The 26,409-nt window shown below is 46.5% G+C and overlaps 1 protein-coding gene across 3 annotated transcripts in view; it reads left to right on the forward strand.

The window, feature by feature from the left end:
- Window positions 1-1,190: 1,190 nt before the first annotated feature.
- The window catches only part of LOC126997611 (uncharacterized), an 80,861-nt gene continuing 55,642 nt past the window's right edge, over window positions 1,191-26,409 (forward strand). The window contains exons 1-2 of one of the 3 annotated variants that reach the window (XM_050858795.1): window positions 1,191-1,395; window positions 5,925-6,800. In XM_050858795.1, coding sequence (XP_050714752.1) covers window positions 6,241-6,800 — 560 coding nt within the window. In that variant the 5' untranslated portion in view covers window positions 1,191-1,395; window positions 5,925-6,240. The remainder of the gene's footprint in view (window positions 1,396-5,924; window positions 6,801-26,409) is intronic. The other 2 variants (XM_050858796.1, XM_050858797.1) reach the window with 2 other exon arrangements.

A 26,409-nucleotide genomic window follows, 5' to 3' on the forward strand; every position in this document is an offset into this window, starting at 1 on the left:
TGAGAAAAAAATGCCCGCTAATCCCTATTCTTGTAAACGCCACATATATAGACGAGTGACCAAAACAGAGATCAATTTCGTGAGGAGCGGCGTCTTGATGCTTATGTTACTGATGTTGTGACCTCCTCTTTTATCCTTGAGATGTTTATTTGTTGACTTGTGATTAGTGGAGTGTTACTTGTGTTGCGCCTCAGATGTGTCAAAACTGCTCCATGGGTTGCTATTTACGTCAACACTATCTGGATTAGAAGATTATTTGTGTCAGTTAGGTTTGTGTTTTGCTCTTGGTTAGATCTTTGACAATTGATTAGTTTGTATCTCACTATATTGCTCGTCACCGTAATTAAGAAGAGCTACAGTAGATTCTATTCACTATACATTACGTCTATACTTTACACGGAATAGAAGAATGGTGGTCAAGTATCGATTAAACCATTAACCTAAAAAGTAAAAAAGTATATCCATAAGAATCACCCTAACGTTGACTTACTTGGTAAATCATAACTGTCACCACCCTTATGCAGTAGAAGTAAATATTATAACTAACTCTGCGCTCCATAATAAACACGTATCATCAAGTATGGAAGCATATTCACACGACACGAATGTTTATATCCAAAGTCGCTGAGTGTTGGAAGTCAAGAAGTTGTGATGAGTCAGTCTTGGTGGAGAAGGAAGAAGTGTGTTTGCCTGCTTGGACTCATCACCTCCTCCCCCCTCTGACTCCTGACCCTCGAACCCCCTCCAGACAGCCAGACAGTCCCCGGAGCCTCCCACACCCACAGACGGCGGTTCGGTGACGCCTGCAGGATCCGACTGGTGGCGTTGCAGATGTTGGTCACGTGCGCGCGGGGTGGAAATTCTCTCTCTCTCTCTCTCTCTCTCTGGCTGGTTTACCGAATCGCTGGAGAGTTGCCGGCGCGGAGTTAACTAATTCCAGCCTCAAACTTCATCGCCAGCGTCTTTTTCTTCTTCTTTTCTTCTTCATCCTCGTCCTCCTCCTCTTCTCTCTCTTCTTCAGCCACCAGAGTGAAGGCCAAGTGTAGCTAAATCTCCCGGTCCTTAATTAAACTCGTCCCTGCGTTTGTTCAGGAGGACGAGAAAAGAGAAGCAAGTTAGTGTGTTTTGCCTCCTGTTCTGCGGCCCCTCCTCTCCTGGCCCTTTCACCTTCCTTCCCCCATTCCTCCACCCCTCATGCTCCCTTCTCCGTCGCCATTCCTCTTCCCCGGGTTAAGGGGTCCCGGGGTACAACAGTGGAGGGCAGCAGTAGGCCACGGCCGCCGACATGAAAGACCAGCCACAAGTCACTGAGTTTTCGTCTTCACTCGTGTGTGTTCCCCGTGTGCCTCTCGTGTTGATGTTCTGACGCGATACATGGATATTACGGATCGTTATGTGAGTGTGTGTGTGTGTGTGGGGGGGGGTTGTGTGCGCGTCATTATTGGTTTTCTTATGAAGTGTTGTGTTAGTGTTGGCATTGTGTTGGGAAGTGAAGTTTAGTGTGCAGAAAAGGTGTGATGGAGAGTCGTTTTGTGTTTACTGTTACTCAAATGTTGCGTCATCTTTGCTTGGAGTGGAAATAATTGGTTTTCTTCTGAAGTTTTGTGTGTTAATGTTCGCCTCGTGTTAGGAAATGAAGTTCAAGTGCTCAAAACGAGTGTGATATAGTGTCATTTTGTGTTGACGGTTACTCGTATGTTGCGTCATCCTTGCTTGGAGTGGAAATAACTGGTTTTCTTTTGAAGTTTTGTGTGTTAGTGTTCGCCTCGTGTTAGGAAATGAAGTTAGAGTGCAGAAAACAAGTGTTATATAGTGTCATTTTGTGTTGACGGTTACTCGTATGTTGCGTCATCATGGCGGAATCATTGGTTTTCCTCTGAAGTGTTGTGTGTTAGTGTTCGTATCGTGTTAGGAAATGCAGTTAACATGCAGAAAAAAGTTATGCATACCGTCATTTCGTGTTTGTTACTCGTATGCTCTGAAGTGTTGAATTAAGTGTTCGCCTCTTGTTAGGAAATTAAGTCAATATGCGGAAAAAAGTATGACGTAGTGTCGATTCGTGTTTGTTACTCGTATGATACCCCGCCGCCATCACCATCACCATCACCATCAACTTGCTACCAACATGACAAGTGACGACAAGTGTGATTAGTTGATATGCGGTGACCGACTTTGTCTGTCATGTTGGTTGGTATTCAGAGTGAGGAAATATTGTTGACGGTCCTGAAAAAAATGAAAAAAAAAGACCCGATGCAAAGGAGGAAAGTGAAAGGAGAGAATAAGGATGAGGATTGAGTTAGGAAATTAAATAGAAATGACGTGTAGATGAAATGGAAGAGGAACTGAAGGAAAAAAATATGGAGGAAAGGAGAAGAGGGAGATAATAACAATAAGGATTAAACCAGGGAATTAAAGAAAACGAGGTGTAGGTGAAATGGAAGGGAAATAGAAGAAAAAAATGAAGAGGGAAGGAAGAGAGGGCGAGAATAACAATAAGAATTAAACCAGGGAATTAAAGAAAACGAGGTGTAGGTGAAATGGAGGGGAATAGAAGAAAAAACAAATAAAGAGGAATATAAAAGACGGAGAGAATAAAAATCAGAATAACAACCCAGGCAATTAAAGAAACACTGTATAGATGAAATATAAATAAAAAAAGGAAAATCACATGAATCAGGTTTTTAGTTAGATTCTTTTCGTTATCAAGTGAAGGTATATATTTTTTTATTTTGACAGTTTCAAGAATGGCCATAATAAGGTTGAGGTTGCTTAGGGTGAGGCCACGTGTTTGTTTGTTTACGAGGAAGTTGTTGACAGGAACCGAAGAAGAGAGAAGAGTCGAGGCGAGGCGAGTAGAAAAAAAATGTAGATATATGGTATTGGAAATGTGAGTTGTTTTGGTGGCTGTGTGTTGAGAGAGAGAGAGAGAGAGAGAGAGAAGACATCATCATCCTACCCTCACACAAGGTCATTTAGATACCTCGCTCCGCCCACCTCACACACACACACACACACACACATACACACACACACACACACACAGCACAAGCGACAAACATACACACACACACACAAACACACTTGCCTACTTGCCTTCACGTGATCATGTCTGGTAATACCTTGAGAATTTTTCAACAACACACCATCTTGCTTATTCCTCGTCACATCGTCTGATCGGCAAGGCAAGGCAAGGCAAACAAGCGTGTTAGCCAGTCATTGTTTGTCGCAGGTGTTGTTCAAGAAGAGTGTTCCTGCCTCTCCATTGATCACCACTGCTTGTAAACTTAAGGGGTATCATATTAAACGCAGATAACTTTAAACTTCAATCCCTTCAAATTAATGGAAGATATACACAGGGTCATATTTTTAAGCATATCCACTCCCAAGCACACATATTTGACAAGGCTTTCGTAGGAGTTTCGGCCATTTCCAGGGATAGTTTCATGACCCTGGTGGTAGCTTGACCCTTCCTCTGTACCATAAACCTAAAAACAACATTCATTAAAAGCCGATTCATCTCCTTTTTGGCATTTGTAAATAGTTGATATGAGAGGGTGGAAGCGTTTGAGTATACCAACCGTAGTGACAGCGCCCTCATAACACAAAATAAAGGAGACAAAGTAGTAATTCAGACCCATTCGATTGATTGTTTCTTCCATTGGTAACATAGTGGAAAGTCACGTTAAGGGGCTATTACACTGGGCAAATTTTCCGTGGACCTTCAGTCAAACCACGATTTCCGCTGGCGTGATTCTCATTCGTTTCTTGTTATTGTTGGTGGTGATGATGGTGAGTAATACCGTCTTCCTTTGGTGAAATCTACCGTAGCTTTGGAAGATCGTGGACACGTCAGAAAACCACGGAAATATGAGAACCACGCCAGCGGAAATCGTGTTTTGACTGAAGATCCACGGAAGGCTTGCCCAGTGTAATACCCCCTTCATGCTTCACCTGTACGTATTGATGAAGTGCTTAGGTGGAAATGACAGCGGAGGGCAGGTTAATTACGTCCCTTACCTGTCCTGTCATGTGATCTATTGCTTTTCCTTACTAATCCTTACTACATCCTTATTAATCCTTACAAATCCTTACTAGTCCTTACTAATGCTCTACTTATTCTGTCATGCGATCTGTTGCTTGGGGAGGAAAACTGGATTCTAGATTTCGTAAGACCAGCTGCGCACCCCGTCACCCCTCAAGGTCGACACCCACACCCACACTCATCCGCCCCTTGTGTGTGTGTGTGTGTGTGTGTGAGAGAGAGAGAGAGAGAGAGAGAGAGAGAGAGGGGTGGGGGGGATTTAGAGTGCCTATCCCTTCCCTATGCAATAATTATCGTGTTTATTTTTTCCTTCATTATTTACATCTCTCCCTTTGCTCTCTCCCCTCTCTTGTAACCCTCGCCAGAGAGAGAGAGAGAGAGAGAGAGAGAGAGAGAGAGAGAGAGCACGCTTAGTTAAATATATAATGATTCACATCGCGTATGAATCCAGGAAGATTAAGTAATTAACTCCAAATAAATTAATCATGAATCTCTCTGTCTGTCTATCTATCTATATCTATCTGCCAGTCTTTGTATCTATCTATCTATCTTTGAATCTATCTATCTATCTATCTCACACACCCTCCCCTCCCCACCCTATCTCCACCCCCCCACCCACATATCGTCCTCGGCAGACTAACGGAAAATACACAACCCGAGATATATTTTTACATCCATCCCTCTCGACGTAATTAAAGGGCTCCTCTCAACCACCACTCGCCCCTGATAACCAACCCGCCCTGCCCCGATATTAAAAGTCCCTCCGCTGCTGCTGGCTGTTTAAATTTAAAGTCCCGCTGCCCTCAAGCTGTTTATTTTAGACTCCGACCGATCCGTGATGCTCGGGTTAGGAGAGATGTTGTTGTTGCTCCTCTTCCTCTTCCTTAGTTATTCAGTTCTTTTTTTTCAATCTTTCGTTTTCTCCTTTCTCATTCTTCCTTCTGCTTTCTCATTCCCCTTCTCGCTTTCCTTCCTCCTTCCTCTTTCTTCTTGTCTTCCTCCTTCTCCCTTTTCCGTCCTCCTTCTCTCCTTCCAATCACACTTCTTGTTTCCTTTTCCTCTTTCCTCCTCCTGTTTTCCTCCCTCCTCTCCTCCCTCTCATTTTCCTTTCCTCTTCCCCTCTTCCAATTCCCCCTTTCCCTTCATCTTCAGCTTCTCTTGTTCCTCTTCCTCCTTCCTTTTTTATCTTCCCCTTCCTCTTCCCCTTCTCCTTTCTGTTGGTCATCTCTTTCTCTTCACTTTCCCTTTTATCTTCCAATTCCCCTTCCTCTTTCCCCTTCCCTCCCTCTTCCCCAGTTGATATCCTCCTCCCCACCTACCCCTTCCCTCTCTCCTCTCTCAGCCATTCCCCTTCCCCTCCCTCCCTCCCTCTCCCCTTGGGTCTGGGCAATCCCCGAGAGTCACCGCCCGAGCCTAGCACATTCCAGCAGTGGGCGGCGGTGGCGTCTGTGTTTCGGCGCCAGGCTGCCGGTGGAGATGTCGCCGCGTGTTGGTCAAAGCGCCCGGCATCTCCCCCCACCCCATCTCTCTCTCTCTCTCTCTCTCTCTCTCTCTCTCTCAAGGACTCAGCGAGGTTCATACACTCAAGGCACACACTCTCTCTCTCTCTCTCTCTCTCTCTCTCTCTCTCTCTCTCTCTCTCTCTCTCTCTCTGTGTGTGTGTGTGTTGATAGCTACGTATAATCGCTAGTCGGGTCTTGTTGGTACAGTGACTCGGAACGCGCTATGCCTTTGGAGGTTCTGGTGTAAACTGGTGTGTGGGGAGGGTGTCGTTGGTGGGGGGGGGGGCACCACAACCACCCTCACCACCACCACCGATCACTACAGACTCCACTTGATTGTTTACACACCCCGAGACACCAATCACTCCCTTCTGTTTCAGTGATGAGCATTATATCACGTACACCAGAGAGACACGATGCGGGGCTCAATCTCTGTGTGGGAATATAAGCGAGTGTTCGTGTGTGGGTGCCGACGTGAGATCGGTTTGCAAAGAGTGAGGAGCCAAATATAGTGATGGAAATGCAGCTATAGAAACAAAGATCAAACGGGAAAGGTCGTGATGAGGAACGCAATGGTAATAAACTTTAATACCTTTGACCTTGGCCGCTTGAGATGACAAAGAGAGGATAAATCAAGGAGAGACGAGGGTTGTGCTGTAGGTGACGCAAGAGGAGGAGGAGGAGGAAAGAGGAGGCATGATAGCCCAGGGGGTGACGGCCGCCCTGTACCTGCAGACGAGGTATAGCCGTGAACAGCGCCACACAGCCTCCACAGCCAACCAGAACAACAACAACGTCGGGGCCAAGAACCTCAACCCAAATAGGTCCCGCCGGGCCCCGCTTCGGCCCCACGGGGAGGACACAGAGGCCTCTCGGGGACACGCAGGAGCAGCCCAGGAGTCCTATTTTGGGCATCAAGCATCGGAACATCCCAAACCGCCCAGAATCCGGTTATCGTGGGTCCAGTTGAGTCCCGAGTCTCTGCTGTGGTCTGGCTTTGACTGGAAGGCTCACAGGAAGAGGTCAGTGGAATGGGTGCGATCAGTCGACTGGACACCTGACTGGCTGAAGGGCCGGAGCTTGGAGGAGGCACTGAGTTCGTCCAGGGCGTGGGGGAGGGAGTGGCTGGAAGTGGCGGACGAGCTTGAGATGCCCCGGATACCCATCGGCGACTGGCTGGGATTCAGGGACCAAGTGCTTGAAGGAATGGTCATGCCCGCCCGCCCGATGCCGCCACCCCCGCAGCGGCCAAGAAGGTGAGTGTTGGGAGCCATGCCGCTGAAGACGTACCGTAGTGTCGTGTACTTCCTGACCTGTCTGTTGGAAAATACACCACAGCCTTTTAATATACGTAGGTTCATGACACGCTCTTGTATTAAGTTTTCTGTAGCGTTTGATAACCTGACAATCGTGTTTTTTACAAGTCTAGTAAAAGCACAAGTTATTAGGAGTGTTATACAGGGTTGTTACGTATTATTAGTGTTAATATTATAGGTGAATCTTCCTTTTTTTATCAACAGTATATATGCAATTGAGGTAGACTGAGGTTAGGTTAGGTTAGGTTAGGGTGGGATGGGAGACGAGGGAAGGGTAAGGCAAGGAGGAGAAAAGGAGAGGTTTGTTTGGGGTAGACTGAGGTTAGGTTAAGGTTAAGGAAGACGAGGGAAAGTTAAGGGAAATAGAATAAGGAGAGGAATGGGAAAGATCTGTTTTGGGTAGATTGAGGTTAGGTTAGGTTAGGGTAGGAAGGGAAGACGAGGGAAAGTTAAGGAAAGTAGGGTAAGAGAAGGAATGGGAAATATCTGTTTTGAGTAGGGGGGGAAAGGGTTTTGTTTGAAAGGTAATGAAAGAGAAAAGGAAAATAGTATGATATTGCACAGTTGTATGTTAAAGTTTGTTAGATCTCTTTCCCTACCCCCTCCCTTCTCCCCTTCATCCCCCCTTCCCCCCTCCTCCTCCCCCTCTGTGACCTTAGTAGTCTGACACGCTGGAAAGCCTTTCAGGAAATATTGCTTCCGGCGGCACCAAAATCGAGCCGCGGCAATCCCTTTCATCCGTCAGCGTTATTGAGATAGTTAAGCGGAATCGCCTTTTAATCTTTTCATAGAGCGAGTTTAATCTCTGTTTACGGCCCCCGACTTATCTGTAGCACGCGTTCACTTCTGTCCGGCTGTTCCACTTCCGCCACCACCACCACCACTACCACCACTATCATCACCACCACCACCACCACCACCACCACCACCACTACCACCACCATCACCACCACCACTACCACCACCATCATCACCACCACCACCACCATCACCACCACCACCACCACCACCACCACCACCACCACCACCACCACCACCACCACTACCACCACCACCACCACTACCACCACCATCACCACCACCACCACCACCAATACTTTTTTCACCACCTTCAGTATCCCTTCACCACCACCTCACCACCTCCACCTTCATATTCACCACCACCACCCTCACCACCTCCACTTTCATACTCACCACCACTATCACCACCACCACCAATGCCTTTCCACCCACCACCATTACAGTACCATCACCTCCAGCAGCCTTCACCACCATCCTCACCACCACCAAGACTCAAATCACCACCACCCTTACCACATCCACCTCCAAAAGCACTCCACCACCATCACCACCCACATCAACATCACTATTAACACCAACGGAGGTACCTCACTATACCCTCAATGAGAGAGAGAGAGAGAGAGAGAGAGAGAGAGAGAGAGAGAGAGAGTAGGTGACGAAACGGAGGTAAGATTGATGAAGTAGCGGGGCCGAGGACGGGAGGCATTTGTTTCCCTGGGGCGTGTAATGAAATGGAGGGAGGGGAGGGAGAGGCGGTCAGGGGGGGAGACCGTCGATAACCCCGGGAGGACGGACGGCCTGGGTTGCTTAATAGCCCCGGATGAACTGGATAGACGAGGTGTGAGCGTGTAAGTGCTTCGTATCGTTAGAGGGACGAGAAATAACGCCAGGAAACTCGAACGTGGAGTAAGACGAGTATATATCCGGTAAAGAGAAAGTTGGGGCCATACGCTATAGCTGCGATATAGCGTACTTACATTGAGTGGCCTATGACTACCCACATGCCGCCCTGAAGACCACCTATCAACCCGGACGCAGGTTATATTATTATCCTTACCTTACTGGGACTTCTTATCCATGTCTGCTAATTGAGGGGGCATTCTTTGGTGCATATCAGATTTCTATTTTTTATTTTTTATTTTTTATTTATTTATTTATTTTTTATACAGCTAAGGAGACAGTTCAAGGGCGTAAAGAAAAATATATATAAAAAAAGCCCTCTACTTACTGCTCCTGAATAGAGGTCAAAGGAGTGAAGTATCAAAGATCAGCTTCTGGGAGCAGCATGAGCCAAGCAAGATGGCACCGCTGTAAACTCTTTCCTGAGCGAGCCATAACGGACTAGGGCCAACCACCAGGCCACACCAAGAAGGCCTACCGTAGCCATAGGTGAAACGCAATAAGAAAAAAGACGTTGCCCAGAATAAACTAGATATATAAGGCGTACGGATGCCTGGTTCGTAACGCAGAATGGATTCCCACCCGGTCTCATCTGTTCCATTTGCCACCTCGCCCCCCTCCATCCTTCTCCCTTCCCTTCTTCCTCATCTTATATTAATCATCAATCCCCCTCCTGCCATCCCTACCCCCCTCCTTCCCTCTCCCCCTCCTTTCACTCCTCCTCCTCCCTTCCCTTCTTATCTTATATTAATCATCAATCCCCCTCCTTCCATCCCTACCCCCCTCCTTCCTTCGCCCCCTCCATCCTTCTCCCTTCCCTTCGTCCTCATCTTATATTAATCATCAATCCCCCTCCTGCTCCCCCCTCCTTCCCTCTCCCCTCCTTTCCTCCTCCTCCTCCCTTCCCTTCTTATCTTATATTAATCATCAATCCCCTCCTTCCATCCCTACCCCCTCCTTCCCTCTCCCCCTCCTTTCACTCCTCCTCCTCCCTTCCCTTCTTCCTCATCTTATATTAATCATCACTCCCCCTCCTTCCATCCCTACCCCCCTTCTTCCCTCGCCCCCTCCTTTCACTCCTCCTCCTCTCTTCCCTTCTTCGTCTTATTAGCGCTCGCCTCCTCCTCCTCCTCCTCTTCCTCCTCCTCCTCCTTTTCATACTTCAAACATTGATTCTCCTTCTTGTGTGTTTGCACGTGCTAATTAGCTTTCATATTTTCACAACATTTTTATTTCTTTCTCACTTTCATGTTTTTTTTTTTTTCCTCTCTTGCGTTAATTTATTTTTTTCTCTCGTCTTCTAAGCCTTTTTTTTTTTTTTTTTTTTTTTTTCTCGTTATGCTTCTTTTGTTTTCGTGTGTTTTCGTTTTCCTCTTATTCTCGGCTTTTTTTTAAGTTAGTGTTTGTATTTGTGTCCTCATCCTTGTTTTTCTCTCTTCTTCCTCCTCCTCCTCGTCATCGTTTCTGTTCTTCTCATCTGCTTCCTCTTCCTTCTGCTCCTATCCCTCATCCTCTTCGGCCTCCTCCTCCTCCTCCTCCTCCTCGTCCCTGTCCTCCCCTCTACTTCCTCTTCCTTCGCCTTTCCTGTCCTTCATCTTCTACTTTGATTAAATAGTTAGTTTAGCGTGTCACAAACAGCCTCGTAAGGATCATCAGGTCTGCTGTTGTTTGTTCTTCCTTTGTGTTTTTTTGTGTTCTCTTCCTCCTCCTCTACTTCCTTGTCCTTCTCCTTTTCTTCATTCTGGTCAACTTCCACGTCTTCCTCCTCTCCTCTACATCCTCCTCCTCCTCCTCCTCCTCCTCCTCCTCCTCCTCCTCCTCCTCCTCCTCCTCCTCCTCCTCTTCGTCGTCGTCGTCTTCCTCCTCTCCTGGTTCCTAAGTTTATGGAAGGAGGTGCCAGAATTTCAATGAATATATAAAGATGGTCAGGTGGAGGCGATTTTGGCACCTCGGAAAGTGTGGTCCGGCCCGACATATTTATGCCAGGAAGAGAAAAAAAGATGGAGGAGGAGAAGGAGCAGGAGGAGGAGAAGGAGGAGGAGGAGGAGGGCGGCGTGAAGAAGGAGGGGGAATGTGTATCGTGAAAGCCATAACACATCAAGGGCCGAAAACGCTTAGAGTTGAATCATCTTTTTCGTTTTCGGGTCACGATAAATTTTCTTTCCTTTTTTTTTTTTTTTTTTTTTTTTTTTTTTTTTTTTTTTTCGCCTCGCCAAAGATTCTCTCGCCCGCACTTATCGAACTTTCCCCGGCGGAGTATCAGAAACACCTTATCGGACCTCTTATCATTTTTATTCTTCTTCTGTGTCCCCTTTTCTGAGACGTGGATGGCGCCGGTGATGCTGGTCTCTGCTTATCATTTCTCTATATCTCTCTCAGTTTGGGTTACCTCGATTCAGCCGTTAAGTTGGGCTCTTCGTTTGCAGCCCTCCCGAATTCTGCTCTGTTATCTCCCCTTCACTCCTCTTCCTCCTCCCCTTTCTCCATTCCAATTCCCCTCAATCATCTCTTCTTCACTCTTCCTCTTCCTCCTCCTTCTCCTTTGCAGTCCTTCCCAATTCCCCTCAATCATCTCTTCTTCACTCTTCCTCTTCCTCCTCCTTCTCCTCCTTTTCCTTTCAACCCTTCCCAATTCCCCTCAATCATCTCTTCTTCACTTCTCTTCCTCCTCCTCCTTCTCCTCCTTTTCCTTCCAGCCCATTCCAATTCCCCTCAATCATCTCTTCTTCACTTCTCTTCCTCCTCCTCCTCCTTTGCAGTCCTTCCCAATCCCACATCAATCATCTCTTCTTCACTCTTGACTGATGCTTAGGGAAAATGTGTACGTAAGGTTACAGTAGAAAAATGTTATAAGGCCGAATGTTAGTCTTGTTATTTAGGGACAGAGGGGGGACTTTAGTATACTGAGGGAAATCGATATGGACAAGACTACCAGAACTCGGCACCTCCATGAAAAAAAAATGTTGATAGACGAAGATGAAATAAAAGAGAACCAATATAGATAAGAAAGGAGATAGTTGTAGTTGTAATAGTCGCATTATTAGTGGTTGTTGTTGTTTTCTTGTTTTATACAGTAGATGAAAGCAGGAACAAAGTAAAGCATAAGAACGAGATCTGAAAAGGTGGAAATGGAGAGGAAGGAAGAACTAGGGAAGTGAGGGGAGATACAGAAAAGGAATAACACACACAAGAACAAAAGAAGAATGAAAATAGAGGGAAAAAGAACTATAGGAAGGAGAGGAGATGACATACAGGAAAGCGGTGGACAAAATTAATATAGGGGAAAATAGAGAGAGAAAACGAAAGAAAGAGAGAGAGAGGAGAGGAGATACAGAAAGCGAATCACACACACAAGAACAGATAGAGAGGAAAAAAGAAGAATTAAAGGAAAAGAGAGAAGATGAGATACAGGAAAGGGACGGGACAAAATTAACAGAGGTGAAAATAGAGAGATAAAAAGAAAGAGAGAGAGGAGAGGAGATACAGAAAGCGAATCACACACTTACAAGAACAAATAAAAAGGAAAGAAGAACGACAGGAAGGAGTTAGAGAAGATGAGATACAAGAAAAGGGGTGGACGAAAATTAACAAAGGGTGGAATAGCGAAATAAGAAGACATAAAGAGATAGAAGAGGAGATAGGGGGCGATAATCACACACGAGGAAATACGGAAAAGCAATAACATACACAAAACAAAACAAAGGCGAAAATAGCGAGAGAAGAAGTTAATAGTGAAAAGAGAGGAGGTTACAGGAAGAGGATTACAGACAAGCGGGGAGAGGGGAGTCGTAGGAGGCAGGAGACGAGGGCAGCATGAATGAACGAGGAACCCCAAAAGAAGAAATAAGTGTGTTTGAGAAGATTAAATGCCTTCCGCTTTGGACGTCTGAGAAATGAGGTGAAGAATGTTTATTGCCGAAGCGAAATTGAGAAATACGTCGTGGGAAACATAACTAACTATTTTTTTTTTTGGTTCTTATGAAACGCCACAGTAATGATGATGATGATGATGTGAATTGTTGGTTATTTATTTACTATTTATCATTATTATTTTTGTTATCGTCAGCGTCATTATATTTTCCTCGTTGTCATGTGCCTGGAATTTGATAGTGGGGTTGTTTTTTTTATGTATATTTTCCTCCTCTTATTTTGCCGCCCTCCCGAATTCTTCCCTGTCATTTCCCGTTCACTCCTCTTCCTCCTCCTCTTTCTCCTTCTTTTCCTTTGCAGCCTTTCCCAATTCCCCTTCGTCATCTCTTCTTCACGCCTCCTCTTCCTCCTCCTTCTCCTCCTTTTCCTTCCAGCACCTCCCAATTCCCCTCTGTCATCTCTTCTTCACTCTTCTTCTTCCTCCTCCTTCTCCTTCTTTTCCTTACAACCCTTCCCAATTCCTGTCGTCTCTTCTTCACTTCTCTTTCTCCTCCTCCTCCTTCTCCTTTGCAGTCCTCCCCAATTCCCCTCAATCATCTCTTCTTCACTCTTCCTCTTCCTCCTCCTTCACCTCCTTTTCCTTCCACCCCTTCCCAATTCCTCTCAATCATCTCTTCTTCACTCCTCCTACTTCTCTGCCTCTTCCTCTCCTTTACCATGTTTCTCCAGTGCCTCCTATCCCTCCATACCCGCCTCCCTCACTCCCCTCTGCCTCACATTGTTAATTCCGCGCCATAGACGTACCCGGCCAGGCAGCCCCGTGAGGAACTTAGCGTCATGTAAATTCCGGCTGGGAGTCCTCTAAAGCGGGGGACTTGGGATTACGTCGAGTGCCCCTAACACACACACACACACACACACGCACACGCACACGAACACGGAGAGGCTGGCGCGGCGGGGGTTCACTTGGGTTCGTCTCGGTTCCATTCGGTTTTTGGAGAGTTCGGGGAGAGTCTGGTTCCGTTATCCCATCTGACATTTTCTTTCGATAACGGCGCCATTTCGGGTTTTCTCTCTCGCTCGCGTATCTGATGTGATTTCTGCTCCTCTGAGGTGACCCGGGCGGAGGAGGAGGAGGAGGAGCAGGAAGGAGAGAAGGATAGGAATGAGGTGAAGAGCGAAAAGGAGGAGGAACGGTAGGAGAAAGAAAGAGTAACTGGAGAAGAAGGAAAAGAAGAAGGGCGAGGAAGTAGAAGAGGAAGACAGGGACGAAGAGGAGGAGAAAGAAGAGGAAAAGGAGGAAGAAGAGGACGAGGAATTGGAGCAGAAGTAAAAGAAGGAGGAAGAGAAGGGAAGGAAAAGCAACAGCAGCAAATGGAGGAGGAGGAAGGAGAGGAGGAGGATAGGGATGAGATGGAGAAGTGCAAAGAGGAGATGGAACGGGAGGAGAAGGAAGAGGAATTGGAGAAGAAGGAACAGGAGAAGGGCGAGGAAGTAGAAGAGGAAGACAGGGACGAAGAGGAGGAAGAAGAGGAAAAATTGGAGCAGAAGGAAAAGAAGAGGGAAGAGGAAAAGGAGGAAAAAGAGAACGAGGAATTGGAGCAGAAGGACAAGAAGAAGGAAAAAGAGGGAAGGAAAACAACAGCAGCAGCAGGAGGAGGAGGAGGAGTGGCAGAAAGTGCTAATACTTGAAATCCTCCCGTTTACCTAAGATGCCCGGCCGGCGGAGTTAAGGTTATGAGGCGAGTTTGCATTAGTGGAGATACCGCCGCCTGATACCGGCCATCGTAACACGTCTTCTTAATTGGACAACTTGCACACCTGGCGGGCTTTACCTATACCCACCCTACCTACCTGCCCCCCCCTCCCGTACCCTCCTGTGTCCCCATGCCCGCGTCGGAACACCTCCCTCCTCCTCCCTGAACACCTGGCTGGGAAATGAAGGCAGGTGTGGGTTCGGGCTAATAGGGTGCTAAAGAACAGTCGGATTTCACAACACGACGCATACACGGCGAGGCTCGTTGCTTGCTGCTTGTTAGGGGGGGACGAGGCGACGTAACTCAGCGGCCGCGCCCAGACGAAGCATCTCTGCAGCGCCGGGAAACAAGACACACTCCCTAATGCAGTCTTGAGGTACACACACACACGCAGCGCCACACAGGAGAACCGCACTACATTTTTACTTTATTTAAGGGCGTAAGAACAGTGTTACTCAGCGGCCGCGCCCAGACGAAGCATCTCTGCAGCGCCGGGAAACAAGACACACTCCCTAATGCAGTCTTGAGGTACACCCACCCACGCAGCGCCGCACAGAAGAACCGCACTACATTTTTACTTCATTTAAGAGCGTAAGAACAGCGTTACTCAGCCTCGCCCAGACGAAGTATCTCTGCAGCGCCGGGAAACAAGACACACTCCCTAATGCAGTCTTGAGGTACACACACGCAGCGCCGCACAGAAGAACCGCACAACATTTTTATTTTGTTTAAGAGAGTAACGATACGACATACTATATAAATACACTAGAACATAAGACACACATAAGAACACACATACACGAGACGCAACCCCCATAAACACACACAAACACAAACTAATACACAACCAACAACACTAAACCAAGCACAAAACAGTAACGAAATCAACAACAACAACACACGCTTTTAAAACACAAGAACCACCACCGCAGCGCCACAAAACCAAGTAACAAGCAGAAGATTCCCCATGAAACAACCCAAGCGGCGGCGCATTCATCAACGGACTCCACGTAACGCAGAGGACGGGGTAGGAGACGAAGGGACAGGAGACCAGATGAACCCGTGAGCTGTACCGGCCGGGTGTGATGGGGCGTGACGAGCCTAATCACACCGTTACGAGGCTCGGCAGGTCGTTACGCGGCGCCCATGAGTCAGAGGGTTAGGTCAGGACAGGGCTTAACACTGGAAGAAAACGGGGTGCTGGTGCGGGGTGCTGGATGGTAGGTGATGCTCGTAAACTCATGTAAACTGTCGCTACACGTTGAAAGGCGATTCGACTCCTCTGTATCTGATGTTGGTAAAGGAGAAGAGGAGGAGGAGGAGGAGAAAAAGGATGATGATGATAATAAGGAGGAGGAGGAGGAGGAGTGGAAGAAAATTGCTAATACTTAAAATCATCTCGTTTCGGTGAGAAGAAGAGCCATCTCACTCTCCTCATCTTCCTCCCTCTCCTCTTCTTCCTCCTCCTCCTCCTCGTATGTGGGTTCCGATCACCTTCCAGTCGTTCAGTAAATCATGTCAGCGGCGGGGGAGGTGCTGGCGGCCGCGTCCTGGCGATCGAAGGGAAGGAGGAGCGACAGTAATGGTCTCAGGGAGCGGAACGAGCTCTGTAAACATGTGTGAGTGCCCGGACCCGTGAGCAGAGACCCGGGACCCGCCGAGACCAGATGTAAGTGTGTGATTCAACTTCGCCGGCTCCTTAGGTCTTGATCAACACAGTCTCCCTTACACCTTAAAGCCCCACACTCTCAGACACTTTGGATTCTCTTAATACATACTTCCAAAGGACATAGGAAAGAATAGTCATGCTCTCCGTAGGTTTGCACATTCATGGTATACATTCGCTGTTCCACGCCTCACTGCAAGACGTATTTAGTGCCTAAGAGATATTTAAGGAAGTGAATTGAGGGCTTAGAAAGGAGTGACAGGAGAGAAAAGGGAAGGACGGAGGAGAAAAAGGGAAAAGGGCAGAAGTGGAGACTGCAGATTCAAAAGCCCCATTGCCTCCTAACATTCCTCATGACAAGAACGAAAAACAGGAAAAGAGAAGGAGGAGGAGGAGGAGGTTCAAGACGTGAAAGGAAATTGAGAGGAAAAGGAATTGACGAAGAGATGACCGCCGCGGAGGAGGTACTGGAGGGGAAGGAAGGGAGAGAAACGCTTTGAGAGAGGAAAGAAAGAAAGGAAGGCGAGCGAGTGTGGATTGGAAGTGGAAAAAATTGTGGAAATGTCTGAGAGAAACGAGGTGACGAAGAGGCCGAGAACGTGAGGGAACGTGTGACCTCCTGCTGAACGGGAGAGGAAGACAGGCAGCCGCGACGTGAGGGATGGAGAGAAGGGAGGGAGAGGGAGAGGGAGGAAGGGATGGGATGGGAATGAAATGGAAGGAGAGAGAAAGAGAAATGAAGAGAGAGTGAAAGAGGGGGGAGAGAGAGGAAGGATGGGAAAGAGAAAGTGAAATGGAAAGGAGAGAGGGATGGGAAGGGGGAGATGGGAAGGACGGAGAAGGAGAAGAAGGGAAAAGAGGAAAAGGGAAGGGAGAAAGGAGTAGGAAGGAGAAGGAGGAAGGGAATGGAAAGCAAAGAGAGAGAAAGGAACGGAGGTATGGGAAAGAAGAGAGAGGGAGAGGAAGGGATGGAAATTGAAGGTAAGAGAGAGAGAAAGTGATTGAAGGAAGAGTGGGATGGAGAGGAGAGATAAAGAGATGGAAGGAAAGAGAGAGAGAGAGAGAGAGAGAGAGAGAGAGAGAGAGAGAGAGAGAGAGGGATACCATAGCTCAGTGATACCTTTCTGTGGCCACAAGACTCTCCCTTACACACTAACCTACCCTACCTACCTACCTACCCACCTACCCACCTACCTACCCATTTCGTCACCTGTGCCTCTCCCTCTCTCCCCCCTCAGCCTCCCTCACACATTCCATCCTCCTTCTCACATTCCCTCCATCCCTCCTTTCTCCTCCATTGTCCGTAACCTTTCCTCCATTCACTCCTCCTCTTCCTCCTCCTCCTCTTCCCTACTTTTTTTTCTCTCTCCCTCCTTCCCTTCATTTTTCTCTTTCCTCCACTCCCCTTCTTTTTCCTTCCATTTATCATCTCATCCCTCTGCCCCCCTTCCTCCCCCCTCACACCATCCCCTCCTCCCCTTCCTTCACCCCTTCCCCCCCTTCCTCCTCTCTCAGGTATTAGGTTCTGTGTGTTGGTCAGGTGACGGGTCTACCTAATTAACTTTCCCTTTCTACCTCTTTTTTTTTTTCTCTTTCTCTTCTCTCTCTTTCCTACCTTTCTTTTCCACCTCTGTGTTTCCACCTAATTAACTTTAACCTTTCTCTCTCTCTTCTTCTTTCTCTCTTCTTGTCCATCTCTCGTTTTTTCTACCTCCCTGTTTTCACTTTCCTCTATATTACCTTCTTTTTCCTACTCTTTGTCATATCTCAATTTCGTATGCCTTCTCTTACTTTTCTTATCTTTTCCTTTTTCTCTCTTTTCCATCTCTCTCGTCTTTTCTACCTCCCTGTTTTCACTTTCCTCTATATCACTTTCTTTTTTCCGATTCTTTGCCTTACCTCAATTCGTATGCCTTCTCTTCCTTTTCTTTCTTCCTTTCCACAACTTTTATTTCTTCCCCCTCATCCTCCTCTCCTCTTCCTCGCACCCTCCCTCCCCTTTCCACTGTCAATTCCCTTCCTATCCCCCTTCATCACTTCTACTTCATCATCATCATCACCATCTTCATCTATCTCTTCTGGAATACAATTTGCTTATGGAGTGGGGAGAATACTGGAGCCAAAGGGAGGAGGTACAGGGGAGGTAGAGAACATGGAAGAGGGAGAACAGTCAAGTGGCTTCCAACGTGACACAGACAGGTAAGAGACAGAGCGAAAGACAAGACCAGGTATCAAGTTCCCATGCATTCCACAGTCCCTCGCATCCGATACCCGGGAGAGAGAGTGAGATATGAAGGTGAGGAGATAGTGAGGGGGCGGGGAGAGGTAGGAGGGGGAGAAGTGGAGGAGTTAAGGCAAGGAGGGAAAGGAGGAGAATGGGAGACGTGTGTGTGAGGTTAGGTTAGGGTAGGAGGGAAGGAATGGAAGGGTAAGGGCAAAGAAGGGAAGGGGAGGAATGGGAAAGATGTATTTGAGGTAGACTGAGGTTAGGTTAGGTTAGGGTTGGAAGGGAGGAGTGGAAGAGTTAAGGCAAGGAGGAGAAGGAAGAGGAGAAATAGGGGAGGTGTGTGCATGTGAGGTTGACGTGAGGTTAGGTTAAGATAGGAAGGCGAGGAATGGAAGGGTACGGGCAAGGAAGGGAAGGGGAGGAATGGTAAAGATGTATTTGAGGTAGAATGAGGTTTGGTTAAGTTAGGGGAGGAAGGGAGAAATGGAAGGGTAAGGAAGGGATGGAGGGGGATTGGAAAGGTGAGTTTGAGGTAGACTGAGGATAGGTTAAGGTAGGGCAGGAGGGGAGACGAGGGAAGGGTAAGTCAAGGAGGGGAAGAATAGGAGAGGTTTGTTTGGGGTAGACTAAGGTTAGGTTAAAGTAGGAAGGAAAAATTAGGGAAAGTTAAGAGAAGGGTAAGGGGAGGAATAGGAAAGCTCTGTTTTGGGTGGATTGAGGTTAGGTTAGGTTAGTGTAGGAAGGGAAGACGAGGGAAAGTTAAGGGAAGTAGAGTATGAGGGGGAATAGGAAAGATCTGTTTTGGGTAGATTGAGGTTAGGTTAGGTTAGGGTAGGAAAGGAAGACGAGGGAAAGTTAAGGGAAGTAGGGTAAGGACGGGAATTAAAGATCTATTTTGGGTAGATTGAGGTTAGGTTAGGTTAGTGTAGGAAGGGAAGACGAGGGAAAGTTAAGGGAGGAATGGGAAGGGAGGGCAATAGGAAAGATGTGCTTGAGGTTGACAGGGGTATAGGAGGGCGGAAATAAAAGAAAGGGAAAGGAAAAAAGCAAAAAAAAAGGAAAAGAAAGGGAAAGAATAAACGAGGAAAGAACGAAAGAACAGAAGTTTTAACGAATGAATGAAGAAAGGAAAGGAAAGAAAGAAAGGAAAAGAGAAAGAAGAGTTAAGAAGAGGGACAGGCTAAAAAGAACGGATGAGGAGAAGTTTGAAAGGAAGGAAGGAAAGAGATATTTTAAAGAAAGAAAGGGAAGAGGAAATGGAGAAGGGCGTGGTCAGAAGGGCGTGGTCAGAGGGGCGTGGTTGGGTTTGCTCAGGCGTGGGTGTGGGCGTGGCAGATGAGGTGCAAGAGAGAAAGTTAGGGAAAAGAAAATAGATAAAAGAAGTGGAAAACGAAGGGAAAGTAAATGAAGGAAAGAGATTGAAGGGAAAAGGAAATAAAGAAAGGATAGTAAAGGAAAGGAAAGGAAAGGAGAGGAAGAGAATGGGAAGGAAAGGAAAGGAAAAGAAAGGGAAGGAAAGGCTAGGAAAGAAAAGGGAGGAAAAGGAAGGGAAAGGAAAGTGAATGAAAATGAAAAGGGAAGGGAAAAGGAAACGAAAGAGAAAGATATAATGAAAATATACTTAATCTCCGCCCTTTCTAATCGCTAATAATAATAATAATAATAATAGTGCTTACAATGTTAATTAATCAGATGTCCTCCGCTGTGTGTGTGTGTGTGTGTGTGTGTGTGTGTGTGTGTGTGTTACAGGTTTTGTGGTGTGTATGAGGGACAGACAGACACGAGATGGATACCTGATAACTGAGCTCTCTCTCTCTCTCTCTCTCTCTCTCTCTCTCTCTCTCTCTCTCATATCCCCCCACCCCCCCACCCCCCCATCCCTCCCTCCCTCCCTCAATTCGAATACACGCTTTCATATAACATATTTTTCCATGTCAATGTGATGGCGACAAAGGAACAGGAATAAAAGGAGGAAGAGATTACGTGGCGGGAATGGGAATAGAAGGAGGAGGAGGAGGAGGAGGAGGAAGAGAGGGAGGGGGGGCTGACGGGGAAAGAGGAGGAAGGGGAGGGTGACGGTGGAAGGGCAGGAAGGAAGGGAAGGGGAAGGAAAGAGAACGGAATGAGAGGGAAGAGAAAGGAAGGAAAGGGAAAGGAAGGGAAGGGGAAGGAAGGAAAGGGAAAGGAAGGGAAGAGGAAGGAAGGGAAGGGAAGGGAAGGGAAGGGAAGGAGAGGGAAGGGGAAGGCAGAGAGGGAGGTGGAGGAGGAGGGGGTAGGAAGGGGAGGGGGAGGGGGAGAACGGGATGAAGGCGAGTCTACTTCAAAGAGAAACTTAATTAAAATTTCGTTTGGGGCCGATATGCAAATAGGCGAATACATACACACGCTTTTTTTTCTCGGTGAAGGTCCCTCGTTGAGTGTTTTTTGTAGCCCCGTTCAATGGCGGCACTAATGACACTTTTCATCAATGTAAAAATACCATCCCCTTCTATTTTTTTTCCCTCGTTATTGATATTATTATTGATTTCCCATCCATAGGCGCTTTGCATGGAACTTTACGCCTACCCCCTTTCATTTTTTTCCTTCGTGTCTTGCTGTGGGTTAAATCTTTTTCATTATAAGAGTGAAAGTGTGAAAAGAAACGTCTGTGGTGAGTTACTTAGTGAGGGAGAGAGAGAATGATAGATTGCAGTAGAGACAGGCGCGGATAGACAGAGATGCAGACAGACAGACAGACAACGACGAACAGAGATAGGAAAACGTGGTGAGTTACTTAGTGAAAGATAAAAAGATAGATTGCAACAGAGACAGGTATAGAGAGACAGAGTGACAGACAGACAGACAGACAACGACGAACCGAGATAGATGAACAGACAGGCATACAGGTAAACAGACAGACAGACAAGGCACATATAGACAGAGTAACAGACAGACAGACAACGACAACGACAAACCGAGATAGGAAAACAGACAGGCAAACACGTAAACAGACAGACAGACAAGGCACAGATAGACAGAGTGACAGACAGACGGACAACAGCGAACATAGATAGGAAAACAGACAGGCAGACAGTTAAACAGACAGACGGACAAACTTCAACACCTTCCCACTCAAACTTCATCATAGAAACTGCTTACCATATATAGCTGACTCTGAAAGCACGATAGGAAAAAGATATGAAAGAAAGGAGAATAAGAAAGAGGGAAAACAGGACAGAACAACAGATGAGAACCGAAAAGAAGGAATATAAAAGAGAGAAAATAAGGAAAAAAGAGAAACAGAAGAAAAGAGAAATGAAGAGAAGGAATGAAAAAGCAGAAAATAAAGAAGGAACAAAAAGGAGAAAACAGAGAAGAAGAAAACTAAAACGAAGCAGAACAGAAGAAGAGAAACGAACAGAAGGAATAGAAGTAAGGAGAAAATAAAGAAGAAGAAAAGAAAAGAAGAAAACAAGAACAAAACATAGAAACGACAAAACGGAAACATTATTATCCCCGTTCCGCGCCTGTGAAGCTTTGGGTCTGTGTTACCTGCGCCTCGCTACCTGTGTGGTGTGGTAATTAACGTCACCTGCCCCGCCAGTGGAAGGCAGGTGATAAGGCCGCGAGGGGGAGCCAGGTGGGAAAGGGAGGGCTGGTTGGTGTTAGTAAAGAGACAAACAGACAGACAGAAAGACAGGCAGACACAGACACACAGAATAGAAAGTGAAAGAGGAGGTAGAAAATTGACGACGGAGAGGAGGAAAAGAAGAGAGGGGCAGATTGGTAGACAGACAGACAGAGAAAGGGATAGAGTATTAAGGGAAAGAGAAGGAAGAAAATAGATTGACGGAAGAAGAAATTAAAAGAATAGAGAGAGACAGAGATAGACAGACATACAGACACGGGGACGTAGAGAGAATTGTAAGGGAAAAAAGGGAAAGGAAGAAAGTACACATCCCAGCAAAGAAAAGGAGAAGAAAAGGAAGGAATAAAAGAGGAAAAGAACGAAAGAGCAGAAGTTTTAACGATTGAATGAAGAAAGGAAAGGAAAGAAAGACAGGAAAAGGAAAGAGGAGTTAAGAGCGACAACCTAGAAAGAACGGAAGAGAAAGTAGAAATTTGAAGAAGAAAGGAAAGAAGGAAGGAGATAAAAAAAAGAGACAAAAAGGAAAGATGAGTTAAAAGAATAGACTACAAAGATTAGCAAGCAATGAAGGAATATAGAACCTTAAAAAACAGAGAGAGAGAGAGAGAGAGAGAGAGAGAGAGAGAGAGAGAGAGAGAGAGAGAGAGAGAGAGAGAGAGAGAGAGAGAGAGAGAGAGAGAGAGAGAGAGAGAGAGAGAGAGAGAGAGAGAGAGAGAGAGAGAGAGAGAGAGAGAGAGGAGAGAGAGAGAGAGAGATAGAGAGAGAGAGAGAGAGAGAGAGAGAGAGAGTTAGAGAGAGAGAGAGAGAGAGAGAGAGAGAGAGAGAGAGAGAGAGAGAGAGAGAGAGAGAGAGAGAGAGAGAGAGAGAGAGAGAGAGAGAGAGAGAGAGAGAAACCAAGCCACTAATAAAACCAGAAACGAAGTAGATCTCGGAGGAAAGGAAGGAAGGAAGGAAAGAGGGAAGGAAGGAAGGAAGGAAGGAAAGAGGGAAGGAAGGAAGGAAGGAAGAAGTGAAGGAGGGAAGGAAGAAGCTACGTGGTTGGAATCTATATCATATTTCGCAACCACCACCATCACCACCACCACCACCACAAGTAGGAAGGAAGGATATATATATATAAGAAAGACAAGAAAAGGGAAGGAAGAGGTAAAAGGGACAGGCTAAAAAGAGAACAGAAGAAGGAGAAGTAGTTTGAAAAGAGGAAGAAAGCAAGGAGGGAAATAAAAGAAAGAAAGGAAGAAGAAAAAGAAGAGTTAGAAGGAATATATAACTTAAGAAACAAAAAATATGTATAAGAAAAAGAAATAACCACCACCGCCACCACCACCACTACTACCACCACCACCACCACAACCACTACCACCACAACCAGGAACTACAGCAACCACCTTCCGAGTCTCCATTTTAAGGCATCGAAGCACAGCGATATTTTCATCAAAACTTTATCGGTGAAAGGAAAGTTTATTATGAGGAGAGGGACCCTGTGGAGAGAGAGAGAGAGAGAGAGAGAGAGAGAGAGAGAGAGAAGGTGTTTCTTCCATTTATTATTTTCTTTTTCTTATTTAATACTTTCTTTTTTAGCTTTTTCTTCCCTGTTTTCTTCTTTCTTTCTTTTTATCTTCATTCTCTCTCTCTCTCTCTCCATCTGGTTTCCTCTTCTCATTCATTTTGCCTTTTCTCTCGCATCCCTTCCCTCCCTCCCTCCCTCCCCCTCTCCCTCCCCTTTATCTCCCTTCTCTCCCTCTCTCCCTCCCTCCCCACGTCGCCATTAGGTTCCATTCTCACACCTGTAAAGCGACTTAATTGAGGTTTAGGTTCGTGCAGGTAATTCGTAATGGCTCCTGAGATTAATTTTATCTTTACGTGGGACGAGAAATGTACGTGGGGGGGGGAGGGGGGGGAAGAGGGGGTGGTGTGTGTGTGTGTGTGTGTGTGTGTGTGTGAAAGTTTTCCATATTTTTTTTTGTTGTTGTTTTTTGTCCCTGGAGTTTTTTGTTTGTCTGTTTTTGTTTTCTTTCTTCTTTTGTTGTCTTGTTTTTAATTATGCTTCCTGGCTGTTTGTGTCTGTCTCTCTCTCTCTCTCTCTCTCTCTCTCTCTCTCTCTCTCTCTCTCTCTCTCTCTCTCTCTCTCTCATCCCTCTTCATCTCCTTTAAGTTGCAACTATTTTAACACTGGTTGCTGGGCTATCTCTCTCTCTCTCTCTCTCGCTCTCGGTCTCGCTCTCGGTCTCGCTCTCTCCCCTACCATTACCATACTTTCCATAACCTTTCACCAGCAGCCTTCTAGTGTAATAAAGTTCCTTCCAAGTTCTTTACACCACCATCACCACCACCACCACCACCACCACCTCCACTACCACCACCACCTCCACTACCACCACCACCACCACCACCTCATACCTTTTTCCCCCTCCTTACATTTCACTTTCCATGCCCCAGCTCTTTCACCTCATCTCTCTCTCTCTCTCTCTCTCCCTCCCTTTTTCCTCCTCTCCCTCTCTCTTTTCCACTTAACACTTATTTGCACGGTTTCCCCTTTGATACGTAACACTTAAAATACTTACACTTATTCGTTCTGTCTGTCTTTCATCCGTTTTTTTTTTTTTTTTTTTTTTCTCGACTCTTAGCTTTTTATTTTTTTTAGGGATGCTTCGGTGTTTTTATGTTCTTTAGTTTACACCTCCTCCTCCTCTTCCTCTTCTTCCTCCTCCTCCTCCTCCTCTTCCTCCTCCTCCTCCTCCTCCTCTTCCTCCTCTTCCTCCTCCTCCTCCTCCTGTCCCTGTCGCCATCATTTGACTTACTTTACCGCCTGTCTGCTCCTCCTCCTCCTCCTTTCTCCTCTTCCTCCTCCTCCTCTTGCTGATGGTGTAATGTTCAGTCCTCTCGCCTCAGACACTATAGGTCCCGAGTTCGAATCCCGGGTGAGGTTATTTAAGACAGTATGGTAGGGGGGGCGTTTAAACCTCATAGTCCCCCCTACCTTCCCCTCCCCCTTCCCCCCTTCCCCCTTCCCCTTCCCCCCTTCTCCCCTTACGATTCGAACGGAAGTAAGAGGAGGAGTTGGGATAGGAGGAAAGGACAGCCATCCCCCTCCTCCTCCTCCTCCTAGTCCTCCTCCTCCTCCTCCTCCCCTGTTGAGTGTGAGTTGGTCAAAAAGTTGGAATGGAAATAGAACCGTGGACACAAACTACAGCAGCCAGGTAAATCTCTCTCTCTCTCTCTCTCTCTCTCTCTCTCTCTCTCTCTCTCTCTCTCTCTCTCTCTCTCTCTCTCTCTCTCTCTCTCTCTCTCTCTCTCTCTCTCTCTGTTTCTGTGTGTGTGTGTGTGTGTGTGTGTGTGCGAGATTCAATTTCCATGGACACTTGACTCCCGTTGTTGTTGTTGTTGTTGGTTGTGGTGGTGATGTCTGTGTTGTTGTTGTTGTTGTTGATGTTATCTTCGTAAATACAAATAAACAGCTGATTTTTTTTTCCTTCATCACATGTATTTTTCGTACTCATTTTTTCATCATTCTCTCTCACCCCTTTTCCTTCTATTTTTCCTTTTTTTTTTGCAGCTCAGTACTGAATGTAAGCATATATGTTCCCTGTTTTAATTTCGTTTCCATCACTTCAGTTTTCAGTCCGTTGCTCTCTACCTCTCTACCTGTCTGTCATGCTGTTCCGGTACGTCTGACATATGTTTTCAAGCGAGTGTTCCTTCGTATATCTCTGTTTTCCCGTCCAGCTGTTTATGTCATATTGTTGGTATGTATTCGAAGTATGTATGTATGTTTAAGTATATGTGTGTGTGTGCACGGATGTATGTGTATGAACGTGTTTGTATATATGTATGTATCAAGAGAGAGAGGGAAAGAAGAAGGAAGGGATGGAAAGGAGAGAGAGAGAGAGAGAGAGAGAGAGAGAGAGAGAGAGAGAGAGAGAGAGAGAGAGAGAGAGAGAGAAGAGTAGGATGACAAGGAGAGATAGAGATAGAGATGGAAGGAAAGGGAAGATATACATATAATTATCTTTTCTCCGTCTCATCTTTACTCATCCTTTCCGTCTCATTCCAATTCATCTTTTCTCTGTCATTATTTTTCTTTCGTCATTTTCATCATTTTCCTCGCCCCTGATGACTCTCTCCCTTCGTCCTGGTCCTCGTCCTCACCCCGCCTCGCCTGAACACTGATTTATTCATTGCAAAGTTGATTTACGCAGAAAAAATAAGAGAGAGGAACCGAGAGCGTGAGAAAAAAAAAAGCGAAGGGAGTTTTGAGCAAGGCAAACACTCGAGTAAAGAGAGAGAGAGAGAGAGAGAGAGAGAGAGAGAGAGAGAGAGAGAGAGAGTGGACTTTGAGTGTAGTAGTAGTAGTAGTAGTGGTAGTGGTAGTGGTGGTGGTGGTGGTGGTGGTAGCAGTAGTCAACCTCAAATCTCATTCACTCACTCACAAACTCACACACACTCTCACTCACTCCCTTACTCACACACTCACTCACACTCACTCACTCATTCACACTCACAAACACACACACACACACACACACACACACACACACACACACGCACACACATGCTCACTCACACAAGCCAAGGACAAGGAAGAAGCGAAGAAAGACGATCCCATCCCACATCCACAGGCGGTCGTCCAGCCTTGTGCTACCAGACTCCGTGCGACACCAGGGAGGGGAAGAGGGAAGGGAAGGGAAGGAAGGGCAGCT

Source organism: Eriocheir sinensis, chromosome 12 (genome assembly GCF_024679095.1).
Source record: "Eriocheir sinensis breed Jianghai 21 chromosome 12, ASM2467909v1, whole genome shotgun sequence".
NCBI lineage: Eukaryota > Metazoa > Arthropoda > Malacostraca > Decapoda > Varunidae > Eriocheir > Eriocheir sinensis.